At 41.8% G+C, this 19,472-nt stretch overlaps 1 protein-coding gene across 1 annotated transcript; it reads left to right on the top strand.

Moving 5' to 3' along the window:
• The first annotated feature begins 8,414 nt into the window (after positions 1-8,414).
• On the top strand, positions 8,415-18,545 carry LOC110838611 (trypsin alpha-like). The gene is made up of 7 exons (XM_022081943.2): positions 8,415-8,529; positions 9,966-10,078; positions 11,079-11,173; positions 14,418-14,562; positions 15,548-15,661; positions 16,498-16,635; positions 17,374-18,545. The coding sequence occupies exons 1-7, from the start codon at positions 8,478-8,480 to the stop codon at positions 17,599-17,601; spliced, it is 885 nt and encodes a 294-aa protein (XP_021937635.1). The 5' UTR covers positions 8,415-8,477; the 3' UTR covers positions 17,602-18,545.
• The last annotated feature ends 927 nt before the right edge of the window (positions 18,546-19,472 follow it).

Raw genomic sequence — 19,472 nt, forward strand, 5'->3', positions numbered from 1 at the left:
AGCATCTGATCCTTCCTCAGGATTCTCGTAAACTCTACTAATATTTAAAGTGCCGGGGAACCGCGCCCCACTATCTTCAACATTCACGTCTTCACGACGAACTCCAAGCAACAAAGGGTTTACCTCCCCCTGTGCATCATACGATTTATCAAAAACTCCACTACAACGTCGCCTTTGTATGCCTCGGCTCTCAGGAATATCAGGATCTCGCAGGTCAGTGCCTACAACATTCAAGCCTAGTCGAGATCGGTCTTGATCTAACGTTTGCAGCGGCTGCGGAAAATCTGCTAAGCTATCCGGGTTCGATACCGACCTACTTTCTCGTCCTCCCCCTGCCGTCGCATTGAAAAAGAAATTGTGTCTGGTTACAATAGCTCCTTTCTTCGTTGAAAAACTCCTATTAGTAAAATCCATTATTACCTGGTACTCAACCAAAAAATTAGCCCCCAGTATTGCATCTGTCGTCAACTGTGGCGCTGTCATGAAGTTCAGCTCAAATAGGTCCCGCCCTAATCCGAATTCAATCCAAGCTTGTTTTCTGATTCGTTTTGATTTTGATTGCCATGCGGATGACAACACACAATTTGCTACCGGAATAAATAGGAACTTTAAGCCACTCTCCGTCAAAGTTAAGCAGGTCTTCAGACATCACGCTAACTTCAGCTCCGCTGTCAATCAGAACAACTATTTCCCTATTTCCTATCTGTATCTTCACGTGAGGACAACCTTGAAGATTTCCCTCATTAATGTAATATACAGTGACGTTATCGGCGTCTCCTACGAATTCCACATTGAATTTCTCACTTGCGTGATTCACGTCACGCACTCCCAAATTTTCATCTCCTAGCCTCGGACTCAGTTTCGGACCTGGGTTCCTACCCTCATAATTGGATAATGTTTGGCTCTCTCTACATCATCCTGCTGTCGTTTTCCGAATGATTTCGGCTGTTGTTTTGATCATTTTCCGGCCTCTGCCTTCCGCCGGGGTCGAAAGTGTGATCATAATCCGACGAGACCTCGTATACTGCGGTGACCCACTGCTTAGAACGCGGATCACTAATCGCCTTTACCGCGATTGGTAACTTCAATTGTTCCGGGACGGACTTTAAACTATAGTAATCGTCCAGCTCCTGCAAGAATTGCACTACGTTCTGCTTATGGCAATCGAAAAATTTTGGTAAAACAATGTCGTTCAAGACGTGGCTGGGGCACTGAGGATGAGTAAGCTCGGCTAGTTCACGCGGTCTGTGCGCCTCACCGTCAGTGTTGCGAATATTGACTGACACTATAGGTACATGGTCACTACCGCTACAATGGTTGCTTAACCTATTATCGCACTCATCCATCATTCTCTCACTCTCTCGTCGGGTTTCAAAATTCACCACAGGGATAGAAGCTGATCTCTGAACCGAACTCCTGCTCGAATCACCTTGTTCCATAGGTTCTCTAACAGCTGATTGACCAATATTTTGATTACAACTAGCTGTATCTAATCTTTCTTGAAGCTTCTCAAGTCGGGACGACATTTCACTTAAATTTGAATCGTTGTTTCTAGTAAGTATGTCTGCTCTCCCTTGTATGAAATTTAGGTTCTCCTCAGTAACTCTTTCTTTAAAATTTGAAAGTTCTCTAACCACTATGTCCCTAGTGTTACTTTCTACCTCCGACATGTGTGATGTTAACCTCTCACTCACATTCTCATTCACTCTCTCAATTTGTTGCCGAGTATCTTGCCGCAGGGTAGCCACAGACTCCTTGAACTCACTGATTTCATCTCTCATCTTTGTAAGAAGCTGCTTGCTCGACCTATCTATTTCAGACCTGAACTCTTTCGACAACTCCTCTCGCAGGTTTTTAAAACGTTCGTCTATCCTTCTATCATTTTCTAACCTACTTTCCTCGTTTTTCTGTATGGCCTGCCAAATCATGCTCAATAATTCTGCCGGTGGGACTTGACTGATCGTTTGTTCCCTGTTCCTACTAGGACCGGCTGTACTAGGAATTACAGTCACTTCTGAAGGTTTTTCGCCTTCCTTTTGCGCGCCTGGCGTCGTCTCGTCCTCTCCGAAATCCTTAGACAAATTTGTGTAAAGAAAGGGTTGGGCGCACTGCAAGTCTACACTTTCAATTCCACTCACTTCGCCGCAATCAGCCTGTCTTTTGCTTCGGAGGGAACGGCTCGCCATTTTAAAGGAATTTGTTACTAACATTTTTCAGCAGCACTCAGATATAGCAGGTCTCAAACCTTGCAGTAGCCTAGGTGTCCCGTCTGTGAGCACGTCCGAGTGGATGGTCAATGCGGCGTCGACACGCTTCTCGACGTCCGCAGTTCGGGCCTCGTCCACCGGATCGAAGATCTCGTCTCATCGAAGTTCTGCTTTGCGGGTTGCCTACTCCTCCACGTGCCTCTGGCGATGTATTACTTCAAGTGATTCACCTTAACCTCGAAGGTATGACGACATCGGCTTCTCCATTCAAGCCCCACGTTTATGCGCCATTTGCTGCAACCGCCCTTCCGCTGACTGTTTTTCTTTTCACTCTGGTTGCCCCGGGATCAAACCCAGTAGCGTGCCCGGTTTGCTCGCGGTTACAGCTTGATATAAAGCGGAAGGATATAAGGGATAATAATTGGGGTAAGGTTTGTCGGCGAGCAAGATTTTCCGACCCTCAGGGATTATACGGGGACTGTGGTAGTTGGAGCGGCCGTGCGCCAAGGACGTGAAATCTGTGGGGATGACAAACTGCAGACCACACCGAAGTCACCTTGGAGACGTTTCACCTTTTATTTCCTTTCGATTAGTTATGCTGATTGTTGGGCAGCGCGATGATTCGGCTGTTGTATTTGTACTTGTAATTCGATGCGAAACTGTCTGCTTGCCTTTAAGAACCGAACTTTTAGAGAGCGAGCCCCAACGCAACCTCGCTTTTTATATCCCCGTAACGTAACAGTTTTTGAATTTTGAATTGAATATGACAATCCGATTCGTCCTCCAAAAAGTCACTTATGACGTCGGAAACGTGCCGAACAGCCACATTCAAATTTCATTGGTCCGAGTCGTAGTGGAGCAGCGGTCATCTGGCAATCGTCACTTCACACCTACTAGGGCGCCCCAAACCAACGGTCACTAAACCGAATGTTGGGGGAAGAGACTTTCACACGCCAGGATGGCGCCACTCTCTTTCCCAATGTGATACATTGGACAAAGCCAAAACTTAATAAAATCACTCAAATTTTGATGAAGTGAGGTTTACCAAGTATCATCTAATCACACCTCCTTCGTTCATATAAACCAGATTAATATGCCAAAGTCTGGTTTACCCCTCATCTCAAGTTTCAGTCCGTTCGGGAATTGAACCACGGACCTGGACTGGCACATAACCAAAGCCCTCCACCGGACCCTGTCCTGGGCCAACAAAATCCAGTCTCCTTCAACTCCTATCTCCCATAGATCCCGCCTGAGATTATCCTCCCATCTACGTCTAGGTCTCCCCAGCGGTCTCTTCACTTCAGGCTTCCCAAATAGTGGACCCAACCAACCATATGGCTTAGGGAACCCGAAGGTTCATCACCGAACTAACCAAAGCCCTCCACCGGACCCTGTCCTGGGCCAACAAAATCCAGTCTCCTTCAACTCCTATCTCCCATAGATCCCGCCTGAGATTATCCTCCCATCTACGTCTAGGTCTCCCCAGCGGTCTCTTCCCCTCAGGCTTCCCAAATAGTGGACCCAACCAACCATATGGCTTAGGGAACCCGAAGGTTCATCACCGAATTAACCAAAGCCCTCCACCGGACCCTGTCCTGGGCCAACAAAATCCAGTCTCCTTCAACTCCTATCTCCCATAGATCCCGCCTGAGATTATCCTCCCATCTACGTCTAGGTCTCCCCAGCGGTCTCTTCCCCTCAGGCTTCCCAAATAGTGGACCCAACCAACCATATGGCTTAGGGAACCCGAAGGTTCATCACCGAATTAACCAAAGCCCTCCACCGGACCCTGTCCTGGGCCAACAAAATCCAGTCTCCTTCAACTCCTATCTCCCATAGATCCCGCCTGAGATTATCCTCCCATCTACGTCTAGGTCTCCCCAGCGGTGTCCACATACTGGAACTAAAATACAGAGGCAGGCATTTAAAAGATCAGCAAACTTCATAAACAGAGGAGTCTGCGCCTAACCTACGATGCACTCACGCGCTTGCGAACTCATAATTTAACTGAAATTAACAAGACTCTCGGAAGACCTTAAGGTCATGAGGAGACTCTAGGTTGTCAAGGCTTCGGGCTCGAATGGTCCTGAGCGCGCCATTGCCTTTCTCACGAAAGTGTTTAAAGCTGTCGTCGGCAGGCGGTATTGCCTACCGGTATAGGAGCACGCAGGCGTGGTATCCATTATGAAGCCGGTAAAAGACCCCATCCCGCATTTTTCTCAAGCTGCTGGTTTGTAAGATTTCTAATGTAATGCTTGTAAATTAATAAAAAACAAAATTAAGCTAGTACGAGAATAGCAAATTACGATTATTTCAGCGGTATGTTATCAGACTTCTCTACCTTAAATGGCCTCGAATAACCTCGGAGGACATGGATTCCTATTCTGAGTCCCTCTATACGCTCCTTCAGTTTCCCCCTAACATTTTGAATCACCCTGTATAATTTAAATTACGAGCAGAGCATGTCTGAACGACTTGAATATCTAAATTTGAGAGACTTGCAACAACACAATCGCTCTATAAATACCCTCGCAACTCGTAACTATTCTTAAATTTTGAATTTAATACGGCGAACCGATTCGCCCCCCCCCCCCTAAAATCACCCCATAACAGCAAGAACGCGCCTATAAGCCATATTCAAATTTCATTGGTCAGTCGCAGTGAAGCGACGTTTGTAGAGCAACCGTCATTTCACATCTGGAAAGGTTTAAGTATTCGTTTCGTGAACAATTTATACGATTACGAAATCTTGGTTTATTTCAAAAAGAGATACGTTCAAACGACTAAGTGTCTCCACTCTCTTCCAATTTACTACATTTAACGATGTCTAAAATTAATAAAATCAATCAAATTTGGATGAAGTAAGGCGTACCAAATATCTAATCACAACCTCCTTCTTTTATATAAACCAGGTTAATATGCTAAAGCCTGGTTTACCCCTCATCTCAAGTTTCAGCCCGTTCGGGAATCGAACTACGAACCGGGGACTGGCACAGCGAGAAATTTGTCAGCGAACTCGTTTATCAGCAAACTCGGGTTTTACGTCACTTCGTTGAACACTTATTCACATCGATAGGTACTGCGAAATATGATTACTTTGACTGAACATGTTTTCCTATGAGATACTACGTCATCACTCAGATTTACACGGTATTACGTAAATCTACAAGAGGTAGACAAATCATTTATCTAATGTTTCGTCGAATCATGTATCTATTGTTTTGTCGAATCATGTATCTAATGTTTCGTCGAATTGTGGGATGATTGCGAAAGATCGATGTAAAAATAATTTAAGATGTCTACTAATCCAGCATTTACCTACGCAAACTGGAGCAGCTGAGGAAAAGCCCGAAACGAGTACCAAATGAAAACAATAATTTATAACCGAATTCCGCAATCGACGGGTTCGATTACGTTAAGTGAGCTTAGGTTGGGTTAGGTTAGGTTAGGGGTCCGCAGTGGCCGCGCGGTCTGAGGCGTGGGCCTTGTGCCGCTAGGTCGCTGGGACCGTGGGTTCGAATCCCACTCAAGCCATGGATGTTTGTGCTGTCCTGTGTACAGGTAGAGGCCTTGCGACGGGCCGATCCCTCATCCAAGGAGTCCTACCAAAATGGCTATAGATCAAAGCCAACGAAAAGTTGGGACCCGCAGTCCTCAGGCACTTGAAGAACGGGTCGTTCCCAGTACCAAGTACGTTAGGTTAGGTTAGGTTAGGTTGGGTTGGGTTAGGTTAGGTTAGGTTGGGTTAGGTTAGGTTGGGTTAGGTTAGGTTGGGTTGGGTTAGGTTGGGTTAGGTTAGGTTGGGTTGGGCTAGGTTAGGTTGGGTTAGGTTAGGTTGGGTTAGGTTAGGTTAGGTTGGGTTAGGTTAGGTTGGGTTGGGTTAGGTTGGGTTGGGTTAGGTTAGGTTGGGTTGGGTTGGGTTAGGTTAGGTTGCTAATGGCGTTTTATTCTTTGTTCCACTAGTAAGGAAATTAATAGAAAACATGGAACATGGAGTGCGATGGTTAGAATTGGTGTTTCTACTAGGTGAGGTTTGTCCAGGCTAAACCAGCGCCACTCCTGTTTGTTATAAAAGCTAAAATTTGCACAGAATTCTAATTGTCCCATGAAAGGGGGGACTTCTAGAGCCGAGACTTAGACAAAAGCCTCAAACTAAGGTACATCTTTTAACGTCCAGTGATTTCCAAAGCTCGGAATAAAGGCTGTTAGTGAGATTCTGTTACAGCTTTGAAAATAAGTACTTTTTTTTCTAATCTGTAAGAAGTTTCATGTGTCATTACCAATGGGCGTTACACGCTTCAAGTGTCGTCCTTCTAGTGACATATTTTTCGCTTATCTGTTAATGTCAGAGATAAAAGAGAATAGGTTACAAATATCGCGATAAGAGTTAAGGTAAAAGGTATTAGAAGCTGTTTTGTGATTTGCGTTTTTCTGACTAAAGTCAATTACGCACATTTGTTCTGCAGTATTAATTTTTTTTTATTTAGGATCATTTATGTAAAATAATATCTGAACACGTGCACAACAAAAACCGATCACGTGACTCGAATTCGAAAGGATGGAATTGGTAACCTAAGTTTATCGTGGATTTCCTTAAGTCCGTACAGGATTTACCTGAAAGGAAGCCAGTGTCCTTTTCTTAAACATACCATTTGCCAAGAACAAGAAATGAAAATTAAAAAAAAGCAGATGAATGTATAGAAAAAGGAAGCCCCTGGAATTATCGTATCATCTTCCTTTTCTGTCCTTCATAACCTCAGAAGATAATACAGTTCGAAAAGTAAACGAGTAGTTAACAGTTAATTCTTATAAACTCCTGATTGCTAAAATACGGTCCCTTAATCTGAAAGGAGAACACACGTACATTTCTGAATCAAAATGTTCAGGAGAACATTTGAAACTGGGATGTTTTTATGTTCTGCCTAGCCATGATTCTTCCTACAACCAAGGAGTCTTAAAATATTACAGGAATTCATAGTTTCAGGACTAATTCAAACAGAAACAAGCCAGACGACGTAGTCGTTTATGCTGGTTAAGGATAAAGGAACTTGGTAATTGCAGGAACGTGGTGATTTGTACGCCTGCCACTCGACACTAGCCTGAGCTAATTTTATCCAGCATCACGTTCATGGTTTTCTGCCGAAGACATCCCAATCAAAATTCATCGTACGTTCCCCTACGTCTGAGATGTCGTAACCGCCTCGATTTCGCTGTAATGTTGATGATTTATAGATAATTGAAAATTAATACAGTTCGTGTGAAACCGCAATGTTGAATATTTGTGGATAACGATCACAAGATGAGTGAGTAGACCAGTGGATTTTTGCCTTGACGAATAACGTGAAACGTCCAATGTGTCTTCGAAATTCACCGTTTATAAATCACCCCCTGTGACGTCAGTGACGACTTTTTACATGCAAGCTGTAACGTGTCGCGGCCCTGGCCACCTCAGAGTTCTGGCATCCTGACCTCAGCTGGCCTTGTAATCCTGGGGTCTCGGGTTCGAGTTTATAACTTGTGTTGGGCAAGGCCGTGGTCTAGGCAACACGGAGTTTTCCTCCGTGTCATCCCAACAATTACTTCATTCACACACAGAAGAAGGCAATGGCAAACCACTTCTGGATCATCTGCCAAGAACGTATATGAACAGGTCCCAGTCCGAGAAAAGGATGGAAGGATCCTGTTCATATGGACCTGTCGTCAGACAGAACACTAAAAAAAATAATATGTTATATGTGATTATTATAACCCCCCGTAATTAGATTACTTTACGTAGGTATATAATAATTGCTTACGTCGTCCAAAAGGGAAACAGTGAAGTCATTGTAACATTAGAATTCTTTGTGACACTCGACATAACTACACAAAGTTTGGTAGAGTAGGCTCCTCAAGGAAAATGGGATAAAATTAAATTAGCAATTACTACGTATTATCTGAGACAAATTATGGGAGAGAGATATCTTAAGGATAATAGATCATAAATCTTAACTGACAGTGTAGGATGAAGGCAGAGATAACTGTGCACGCAAATTGTTTATTTCGCTGTACGCAATGACGAACGGTCAAAGCATGACATCCTGACAGAATAAAGATAAGACTTAAGAGGGCAAATTTCTATTAATACCGTATCCACAACAGCGTATCTTTTATGACATCAGTAATTTTTCCAAGGCCGAGGTGTACGTGGATATAAATTACAAACGATCAGACCAGGTTCTCAGTAGATGATTAAATTATTGTAACGTCAGTTTTGTTCCAAACGCCGACGAAATGGGGCACGCAGTAAAATCAGTTTGTGTGTTGGTCGTCATGTTGGCTTCTGGTGAGTAAATCACGCCGGAAGGAATAATATTTCGAACGGAAGTGATAAAAGACTACACTTTCCTCAAGGTATTTGTACTGAAACACGCAAAACACAAACTCTTCAAGAATCTGTGGATGAACAGGACGGTCTCAAGAGTGAATCTTAGGTTAGATCAGACCCTGATGTGTCGTGACGTGGCTCATATTTCAGTCACTGACAACAGCTTTTTTTAAGGGATGATTTCAAAACACTTAACCTACAAATAAATTCTTGAGGCAAGACGCAGTTATTTGTTGAAAGAATGAGTTTTGGTCATTAGCTTAAAATCTAAAGCTCATGGCTGTTTATCATACGATACCTTGGCTCTGTAATTTACAGTAAAAATGTAAACTCTCCAAATTAATTTACTATCTTTCATTAGAATATTAGGGTACTAAGAACCAAAAGTAATGGATCTATGCATTCATTTCAAATACGTGGCATAATTCCACATTTACTGTCTAAGCGAATATCATATATCGATAACCTCTACAGCAGAAAAATCGATTACTGTGACACTGTTTCGCATCACAGAAAGAATGCCAAAAGTGTTGCAATAGCAAACTCCTTATCCAGAACATAAATGTCTTTGCATTTATATGCAGAGAAATTTTAATACATATAATGGTGAGCTTTTTCACATTTCACAGCCTTCTTTTAAAGAAAAACAGAAATAGCTCTAAAATCTAAGATGATATCAACTTCATCATGTGAAAAAAACGTTTGAAACACGAGCCAGTGAGCATCGGAGAGAGAGCGACATTGAAACTAGCCTTCTATGTGTCACGTAGGTGCTTAGGAAGTTACAGCTCCAAATCGTTTCCAACCTCGGCACTAGATGGGAGTGATTGTCGCAATTTGCCCCCCGGGGAAAGGACCCCCCCCACCCCCCAAGATACCAATTGAATAATTGGATAGGAGGCTGGATGGGCTCCAGAGCCGATCTGAATACAGAGACTAGAAGAAAATGCTCTGCCCCTATCGGAGATCAAACCGCGATCGTCCAGTCCGTAGTCAGTCACTACACCGACTGAGCTACCGAATGTTATAACGACATTGGAAGAAATACATCTCCCTGCGTTCCTGCCGCCACTTGCGTGTGGTAGTGATAGGCGCAGGAAAATGGCGCTGGTCTGTAGAAAATCAGTGAGAAGTAATTTTACGTACTTCCGGGTTTTGGGTCGTACACTGTATGACTCTTCTGGAGAACGAGTTACATAATATCCTTATAAATCTGTTCAGAATTTTACTGAACTTCATAGTGCCCTCAAGTTGAGGTATTACTTTGCACAAGCGCACACAATTTGCAATAAAATTATTTACTTGAATTTCTTCCGTTTGATATTATTGCTTTCAGTTTTCTTAAGTCTTGAAATTATAAATAGAGTTTATCACAATTTTAATTTTGTTCGCAGCATCTGTATCACTAAGGCTCGGTACGAAGAATGAAGAATCTTCAGCTTTACGAAATTCAGAACCCAGAATTGCCGATGGTGCAAATGCCACTAGTAACGAATTCCCTTATCAGGTAAGGAATAACATTAAGATAGTAATATGAATAATGGATTATCCAATTTCACTTGCACATATGTATGTGCATACATGTACATGACATTTCAAGCAAACTCTGACATATTGATAATAAATATAAAACATATGCATGATATCCATCAGCTGAATTCTAACCTCACTAGTTACTAGAAAATTCCTCACTCTGCAGTGATCAAATTATGCACTGCTTTCCCAAGCAGTATTACAAATTTAAATCATGATTTGAAAGTATTTAAGATAACATTAAAAGATTATTTTTATCTCACTCCTTCTTTACAGAAGAATTTACTTCAAGTGAAAAGTATTAAATACTGTAAATATTTTAATTTTATGTAAATAGCTATAATATTCAAGTAACTATAATTTTGCTGTGTTATTTAATTGTACTAAGTATTCATATTCAAGCTATGACATATTCCACATCATTGTGATTGTACTATGAAGGATCTGTGTAATATAAATACATTTTAATTTTAATGCTAATTCTACACTTTTAAGGTTAGAAGCGTCCATTACACTGAGGATGGTGCTATTATGCATAAAACAACAAAAAAAAATTTCCTATTACAATAAAAAATATTCCATTTAACATGTAACCCATTAACAAAATTTAACTTGTAACCAGCAATGAGAAACAAGTATATGAAAAAGTAAGGGTAACGGAAGGAAAGAATCGTCATATCTGGAAATGGATAGTAAAATTATAAAAGTTGCAGCTTATTTCAATCAGGAAGAAAAATCTTGATTTCGAACGAGTTGACTGGAATTAGCATCTTAATTACATCAGTGGAAGGGAAATGAAAGTGGAATGGAAGTGATTAACATTTTAATTGTATCAGACTGGAACTAATAAGTTATATTAATGCTCAGCTCGTTTCCAGAATTTTGGAGACGTTATCAGATAGCCACAATCCACAATTTCAGTGTGACATTTTTTACACAAAATTTTCTGACTTGCATCTGAAATCAAATTTCAGGTGGCCATCGTTGCAAAAGGAACTGCAACCCTCCGATGCGGAGGTGCTCTGATCGGAAAGAATTCTGTGCTCACATCGGCATACTGTGCTAACCTGTAAGTTACACTTCAAAATATCTGTATTTTACAGTTCTTGGTTTTGTCTTTTTTCAGAATGTTTACAATTCTGTTGGTAATTTTCTAATTCAGTGAAACAGTTGCCTTGTTAGTTAAGGTTGTTTCTGTTGTTATGGAACCCAAAGAATCATTACCCTGTTCACAAAAGCCTGACACCAGTCTGTAACTATAGCCAGATTAATCTAGTTCACCCCCTTTCACTCACTCTCATCAAGATTCATCTTAATATTTTCCTCACATCTACACATTTGTCTTCCAAGTGGTCTCAGATTTCCTGACCGAAATCTTGTGTGCATTTCTCTTTTTCGTTACGTGCCCCATCTAACTAAAGTTTTAATTACTCATTCCCACGAGGCTGCAGTTGTCTCTGAAATACCATTTGATGTTTTCTCTTTCAAAAAATAAAATTTTAATCAGAATTGTCAATTGGGCAATTCATCCAGCTTTTACATTAAAATCTTTCAATCTAAAATCCTTAATTTCTATTCATAGAGCATATCTGTATTATCCACGGTGGTCTAGCGGTTAGAACGCTGGCCTTGTAATCCTGGGGTCTCGGGTTCGAATTTATAACTTGTGTTGGGCAAGGCCGTGGTCTAGGCAACACGGAGTTTTCCTCCGTGGCATCCCAACAATTCTCCATTCACACACAGAAGAAGGCAATGGCAAACCACTTCTGGATCATCTGCCAAGAACGTATATGAACAGGTCCCAGTCCGAGAAAAGGATGGAAGGATCCTGTTCATATGGACCTGTCGTCAGACAGAACACTAAATAAAATAAAAAATCTGTATTATATGATTACTTACATGTATCTTACAGACTGTTTATATAAATTATGCGAGCCGGCGTAGCTCAGTCAGTATAGTGACTAGTTACAGGCTGGACGACCGGGGTTCGATCCCTGACGGGGGCAGAGGATTTTTCCTCCAGCCTCTGCATCCAGACCGGCTCTGGGGCCCCACCCATCCTCCTCTGCACCGGGGTCCTTTCCCGGTGGTAAAGCTCGGCCGGGGCGTGATGCTGACCACTCACCCCCATCTAGTGCCGGGGTCAAGGAAGAGAGGAGCTATACCTCCACTCACCCCAAACGCCTACATGGCATTTAATGAGACTGCTTTATATATAAATTTTGCTGTAAATGAAAGGAGAAGTTCAATTTGAGTCAGAAAGTTCCAGTGACCGTCGATATGGAAAGCTGTTGATAGTTACAGAGAATTAAATTTTTCAAGGTCATCGTGTTGTGAGGCCGGTTCCGTCTGCAGGATTCACAAAGCTTCATTTACGTATAATGTGTCGCAATGTTTACATTTTATCCTTCAAAAATGAGTACCAAATGCTGATGTTAACAGTGTCAGTCAGTTCTCAAATTGGAGTAGATTACGCACTTATCGCATAAACGCATTGCAGTGTAGCGAACTGTAAAACTTTATTTTGTGTTTGTCAGTGAATTCATAGAACAGGAACAGTGGTTTGTGCTGGTCATCCACAAAGTGTCCACATCACAATTTTGGAATAAAATATCGTAGACAACGCGGGTAGCAAATGTCCCAGTATAAGCACTAAAATACTATCTCTGTATGACTGGAGATATCGAACATTAGACGACCAACAACTCTATCCATACCGTGTAAAATGGGTTCATTCGCTTCTACCAGCTGTCATGAATTCCTTGTTTGTCTGCGTCAGTCTACTGTGTGTTTCAACGTTATAAGGAGAATCGTACGCATATGAGCGCGGCTTCGTAACAGATGGCACTGAATTTCCGCGGTTGGCATATGTGCGCAGAAGTCGATCCGCATGCAACAAGACCTGGACGTAACCAACATCAGTTTTTCACAGTGTGCGCCACAAGGCGTAGGATGTCACTGCGTTGGTCCTTGTGTCACGCCTGCAAAACTTACTTTTCCTCAGCACCTCCAGTTTCTCCATAGACATTTGCATAAATTGTTTGAGGATGTTAATTTGCACGCGTGGCAATGAATGTGGTTACTGCGTGCTGCCGCTCCAGCACATTTCAGTCAGGAGTGATTGGGCATTCATTATCCTCAACATTAGATTCGTCATGGTACTGAGGCTCTGGTCACCAGACCTTAATCCTTACACCAACATTTCTGATACAAAATAGGAATTTTGGGAAGGTGTACAGCACTAGTGGACGATTCAAGTTTTCGTGGTGGGCAGTGGGGGTTTTTGTCCGTTGTTACAAATTTTGTTCTTCCTCCATGTATCGAATACTTTGCTAACAACTTCGCGAGTTTGACTTTTTAAAATATGCTTTTGCAATTTACATTTGAATTCTATCTCTAAAATTTGGATATAGATAATAATTCACCGGAACTTCTCGAAGTATACTCGTGGACGAAGGAGCAACGAACGAATGAGCTCTGTAGCCAAACGCACGAGTTTAGTGGGCATAACGAGGGAGGGGGCTTACCACCGGCCGTCACTCAGTCTTCGAGCTGTACCTCTTTCATGGTGGTAGGCAGTACGTGCCGCACAGGTGGGAGGTAGGGAAATTTTACCATCAACAAAGATACAAAAGTGGGCGGCAGGTATAAAAAGATTGATGACCCCTGGTGTACAGGATGCAGCAAATTAGACTTGCACTACACACATCAGGGTGTTTAAAAGTGTCTGAATCTTGTTTTGTAATAGGTACAATAAGTGAATCCTCCCTCAGTCAAGCAATTTGCATTTCCGAAGTGTTGGAATTTCCTGTTCTTTTGTACAGAAGCTGTTCTCGACTTGTGCCCATAGGATTTTTCCACATTCCCCTCCCGGAGCCCCGCTGACAAATATAAAGCATATGTGATCTAAAAAATGTGGCTGAAATTTGAAAAGTAACTTTCCAGACTCTGTTCTTTGTAAAAAATATCTTACGACCAAACCGATAAGAAAGAAATCTTTCGTGATCACAGCTTTCTACTTGCCTTAATACTATGTATGTGATATGACGTTCCAAATCACGGGCCTTTCTCGTCTGGATTCATTTGTTCTTTGCTAAGATGAAAGAAAGAAATGTCCAGCCTTCTCTGAGCAGTTACGAAACAAATTACAGTATTTGTGGCTTTTCAATAATAAAAGTTGTACTTAACTGTGTAAAGAGGCTATACTAACCAATTACATTCCTTTACGTAAAACTCAGCATGGAAAATGTTAGATGTAAAATGAAATGAATCTAATTCACTTTGTTGTGTAATTGTTTCTGTCTGTTTCCCAGAGGGACCGCTTCTGATATACAGGTCGTCGTCGGCAACGTCAAGCTGTCTACGGAGCCCCCGTCTCAAGTGGTTGACGTGGACATCATCTTTGTTCATGAGGCATACGATATATCTGGAAGGGTGAATGATTTGGCTGTTCTGCAGGTTAGGTTATAACTAACGATCCATACAGTAGAATATGTGAAAGTGGGAGTCCTGTATTCCAACGACCGAAACGCATGCTGTAACGATTTATTGTTTCCCTCCAGGACACACAAAGTCAAACACAACACCAGTTTATTGTTTCCGTCCAATCTGCGTGTCATTGCGCACGTCATCAATTTAGTATCCTCCTCAATTCATACATAATCGTAACAACTTTTGCTGTCTAATTTATTCACATTTATATAAAAAAACAATTAATTTTTGCCTTCCAGTACACTAGTTCATCGTTGCCTTTCTATCCATTCATAATCATACACAGTACCAATTCATATTTGCCCTCGAGTCCGTGCATAATCACGGAACACAGCCCACGGCCTCTGCACAATTCTTACTCAATCCTCATTTTATCTGCTAGAGCCATCTAGTAGAGAATCAGGAGAGACTTGTGTGAGAAATGGCCGCTGCTGAATTTTGCTTACAAAGTTCCTTTACGAGATTTCTTTACGTGCCATAAATCTACGACTTGGGACCACCGGCTTTACTTCCCCTCCGAAGGAAGTTGTACTACAGAATTTTATCACCCCTTAAAAATCCATCGTCCTCGGCCAGGTTTGAACCCGCGAACCTTGGGTCCAGTGGCGAGCACGCTAACCACTTGTAGTCCACCGAGGACGACACTTGCTCTTGGTTGGGAATTGTAAATTGAAGAGATGACATGGAAGAACTACTCATGTTTGAGAGTTCAATATAATATTAAAATGTATCTTTGAGAAGTATTATGTTTGGGTCAGGAATGGATTTAACTCACCCAGTATAAGATCCATTTGTAAGCTTTTGTGGACTTTGTAATGATATCGTAAAGAGGATGCGACTTTGGGCCACTTACGTGGGAAAACTCGTTGGTTACAAGTTTAATTTGTTTCCTGGTTTTACAGTTAGTCTTTATATCTCACCGCAATTCTACAAATGATGTGTGCATTCACAGCTCGCCCAGACCCAAAATATCGGACAGCCTTCTGTGGACGTCGTAAAATTGAGGAGCTCAAATGTTGCTCTGAGAAGCCAGTGCAGTTTCACTGGGTGGGGATCAGATACTTGGGTAAGCATGAAATAACATTCGGAGTCAAGATATTCTGAAAAAATTTTGTGTTTATTTCTAATTAATGACTCTCACACAGTTTCCTTTTCTGTAACTCCACATTTCAATTTCATGCGTCCACCAATCAACTGAGCTGTTCAGTTGCATATTTAATTGTCTCTCTGTACTTCATTTGCTCTGTGATTGTTATGTTGTTTATTTAAAGGTTCCTGCGCTACGAGGTGCGTCCCAAAAGTAAGTTTCCCTGGGGCCGTTTACAGAAACAAAACACAATTTCATGGAAATATTTATTGCAACAGATACAGCAAGTGTCCAGCTATTTTTCAACATATTCGCCACCGGAATTGAGACATTGGTCATACCGTGGGACCAACTTTTGAATACCTGTGTCGTAGAAGTCTGCCGCCTGGGATTGGAACCGCTGTGTGACAACCATCTCCGCCTCTCTGTCATTCTCAAAACGCTGACGCTGACCGGACAGGAATTTCTTGAGGTGTAGGAAAAGATGGAGACTCGCTGTCCGTCGAGCCGTGCGCGGCCTAGCGTTATCACTGACCGCACTTCACAGTCGGCGGGAGCTGGAATAAGAACCTCCATCTTCAACAGCTGCAACGATGCTACTGTGAGAACGCGGGAGGTGCCGTTAGTGCATGCGCCATGCTACGTCATTGCTCTATCACGTACGCACAGTCGCTTCGCGCAATATAAGGTTTGCTAGCTGTGGGACGAGTGGGAAACTTACTTTTGGGACGCGCCTCGTATTTATTCTCTGACTGACTTGTTACGTACATTGCTTTGAGCTCTCTAGATCTCGCTGTTTCTAACTCCATTTTCAGAATGGTGCAGCGTCTGACGTTCTCAAGAAAGCGAACCTCACCATTTTAAGTACCACCGACTGTGTGTCTCAACTGGGGCAGGAAGTTCAGGTAGACCAGATCTGTGCCGTTGGCGAGGGGCCAAGTAACGCGTGTTTCGTAAGTGTTAACTAGCGGCCGATACAAAGTATCGTGTTTCAGTCATTAACAGACGGTACGATCGTGCAGTAAATATGTGTAAATTGAATTCTGCTCTTTGAAGTCTTTGTGCCTGAGAAATATTCTTGCATCTGTTTTCAACTGCGGCAATTCTGAGGTAAGTGCTCAGTTCAGGTTCTGGCGAAGATACACCCCCCCCCCCCCCGGTAAATATTGGTTAGGATGATGGGTGGTCACGTTTCTTCGAGGGTTGCGACAGTTTGTCCCGACATCATTTGCTTGCAGGCTCCGTTAGCGTCTGTTCACCTCTTTCACGACCGTTAACAAGTTATATCGAACATTCTACTAGTCACGCCAACATCCGCGTCCCTCGTGTCAAGTAACCGCTTAAGACTTTCCCTCAAATTTCAGATCTCCATATGAATTGAATAATATTCCGTACTAAAAACCCTTTCATCAGCATTCCTTGCAATTTTGTGGACATTTAGACAATAATAATTATCTTAAAAGACACGTACGCTCACAGAGATTACAGTATCATTTGGATATATTATTAGGACCGTTTCATCTCGTATTATATTATTTTGTTATTATCAGATTGTTTTAATGTCAGGCACATTTATTTTGTCTCAGTGAAAGATGAATGACAATCTTAGATTCTACATTTTTATTTTTGGAATGACAAGAAGGTTAAATGTGTTAATAAATTATGTGTTTATGTTTCCCACTTTATTGCAGTTGGACGAGGGAGGTCCACTGGTGTGCGACGGCGAACTAACAGGAATCTTGTCCCACTCCCTCAACTGCGGAAGACAGGGAAAACCAAGTGTCTACGCCGAAGTGGCCAAGCACAAAGCCTGGATTGAAAGTCATATTGTCGATGCGGCTTCAGTCAATAGTCTTAGTCTCTTAACAATACTAGCGATGCTAACCGCACTTACGACTTTCTGGAACAGTGCTGCGTAAGTGTTTTTGGTACGAATCATGTTCTTCTCTTCGATACTCCTGAGTATCAGCTACGAATGTAAATAAGTGAGCTCTAACTGACTTAATCCATTAAAATGTCCTCCTTCAGAAACTGATAGCTTCTTAGCTGGTCAGGAATTCCTCTGCCTCGTATGGAACCCTAAAGATCGCACTCGTGCGACTGATTCTAGACACACTCTAAACCCTGGCGCATTAATCATTTACAACTTCAAGCTTTCAGTCTGTAACTATGTTATTTTTCATGACAACAACGCGGAACTGAACGCTACTTTCAGATTGCTGTGAGAGTCGAACATATTCAAAATAAGAGTCGCTAAGACTCTCTTCGTCTTCGACAACTGACTTCAGAAATGATATCAGATTTACAACTTATCCAACTGATTACAAATACGATCAATACCATTAATTAAAGAATATAACACGTTCATTTGTAATTATGTTAACTTACACAATTAATTGTTACGGTCTCTTGTATTAGGCGAGTGGCTAACAAAATGAATAACCCTTTTCATGTGAATAGAATTTAATAATCCAGTCCCTACAGCAAACAAAACGCAACGCATCTCCTTTACGAAGATCCGTCAGCTAATGCAGTTTAACCCTCGTACTGCATCATTTGACTCAGTCGCATGCAGAATTGACCTCCGTTTGCCGTGGCACTCGACTTCGATCGCTGAACCGTGAAAATGTATCTTTGTTGGTCTGTATAGTGCTGCCACGTAGTTTGAAGCTTTTGAAGTCGTTACAACACATTTAAAGAAACAAATCGAAAGTGCGTCGTACTTATACCTTAAAATGTCGTGATTTCAAGGAAGTGATGAGAAAATAATCCGTGGCAAAAGGATGGATATGAAACCCATAATTACACTCTGTGTGGGAAAAATTCAGTTATTCACTAATAAAACGTGTGTTACGTATAATTACCACTAGGCTTTTAAAGGTTTACATTATTAATTACCAAAGAGACCCACTCAGTTACAAATGTGCTAAGTTGCTAACGGATTTGATTCCGTCAAACGCCTTAATAAATGACCTTTCCTTCCTGTTCTAAGTATTTACCGAAACGCTGACGAGCTTTAACGTCGAACTTTGATATTTAATATGTAATGAGCAACTTAGATAAAATTCAAAATAAATTTTTTCTAGGTATAAAATAGCAGGAATTTGTTTCTTTGTACAGATCTTTATAAAACTAAAGGACTTAAGATGAGACGGCCCGTACCAGAATTGTAGTCATCGTACTGATTGTTCTCATACTTGCACCCCTCGATCCAATTTATATAATAAAAGTATGAAAGTCTACGTGCAAATAAAACAGCAAAACTCGGTAAGACGTTACCGATTTCAGGAGAATTCAAGCACTATTCATTCTCTTTCTAACATTCAGATTTAAAACTTTAATTCTAAAATCGAAATATGTGTTACATGAATATCAAATAAATCTTATCACAAATAAAAATATGGATAACAGAGAATTGCTTCTTATGAACGAGAAGCAGCCTCTTTTACCATCCCATAAGAAAGCCAGATATCAAAACACAACATATAAATTAATTTCCAAGCTGGTAAAGGTGGCCTTCGTCAGTCACAGTCTGAGGCGTGGGCCTTGTGTCGCTCGGTCACTGGGACCGTGGGTTCGAATCCCACTCAAGCCATGGATGTGTCCGCGTCTTTCTGTGTTGTGCTGTCCTGTGTACAGGTAGAGGTCTTGCGATGGGCCGATCCCTTGTCCAAGGAGTCCTACCAAAATGTCTAAATAGATTAAGTCACCTCCAAAAGGAGGCCCCTGTGCTCCACATAGGAGCAAAAATGGTATATAGAATAAGAATAAGAAAAGAAAGGTGGCCTTA

This window comes from Zootermopsis nevadensis, unplaced genomic scaffold (genome assembly GCF_977971745.1).
Source record: "Zootermopsis nevadensis isolate Lab colony 2312 unplaced genomic scaffold, Znev_1.0 Znev_ptg000021l, whole genome shotgun sequence".
In the NCBI taxonomy this organism is placed as follows: Eukaryota; Metazoa; Arthropoda; class Insecta; order Blattodea; family Termopsidae; genus Zootermopsis; species Zootermopsis nevadensis.

What these genes read in the sequence shown, in the direction of transcription:
- LOC110838611 (XM_022081943.2), top strand. Translation starts at nt 8,478, where the DNA reads ATGGGGCACGCAGTAAAATCAGTTTGTGTGTTGGTCGTCATGTTGGCT. An exon ending in GGTCGTCATGTTGGCTTCTG is followed by an intron (nt 8,530 to 9,965) that starts GTGAGTAAATCA and finishes TTTTGTTCGCAG; the next exon opens with CATCTGTATCACTAAGGCTC. An exon ending in GTAACGAATTCCCTTATCAG is followed by an intron (nt 10,079 to 11,078) that starts GTAAGGAATAAC and finishes ATCAAATTTCAG; the next exon opens with GTGGCCATCGTTGCAAAAGG.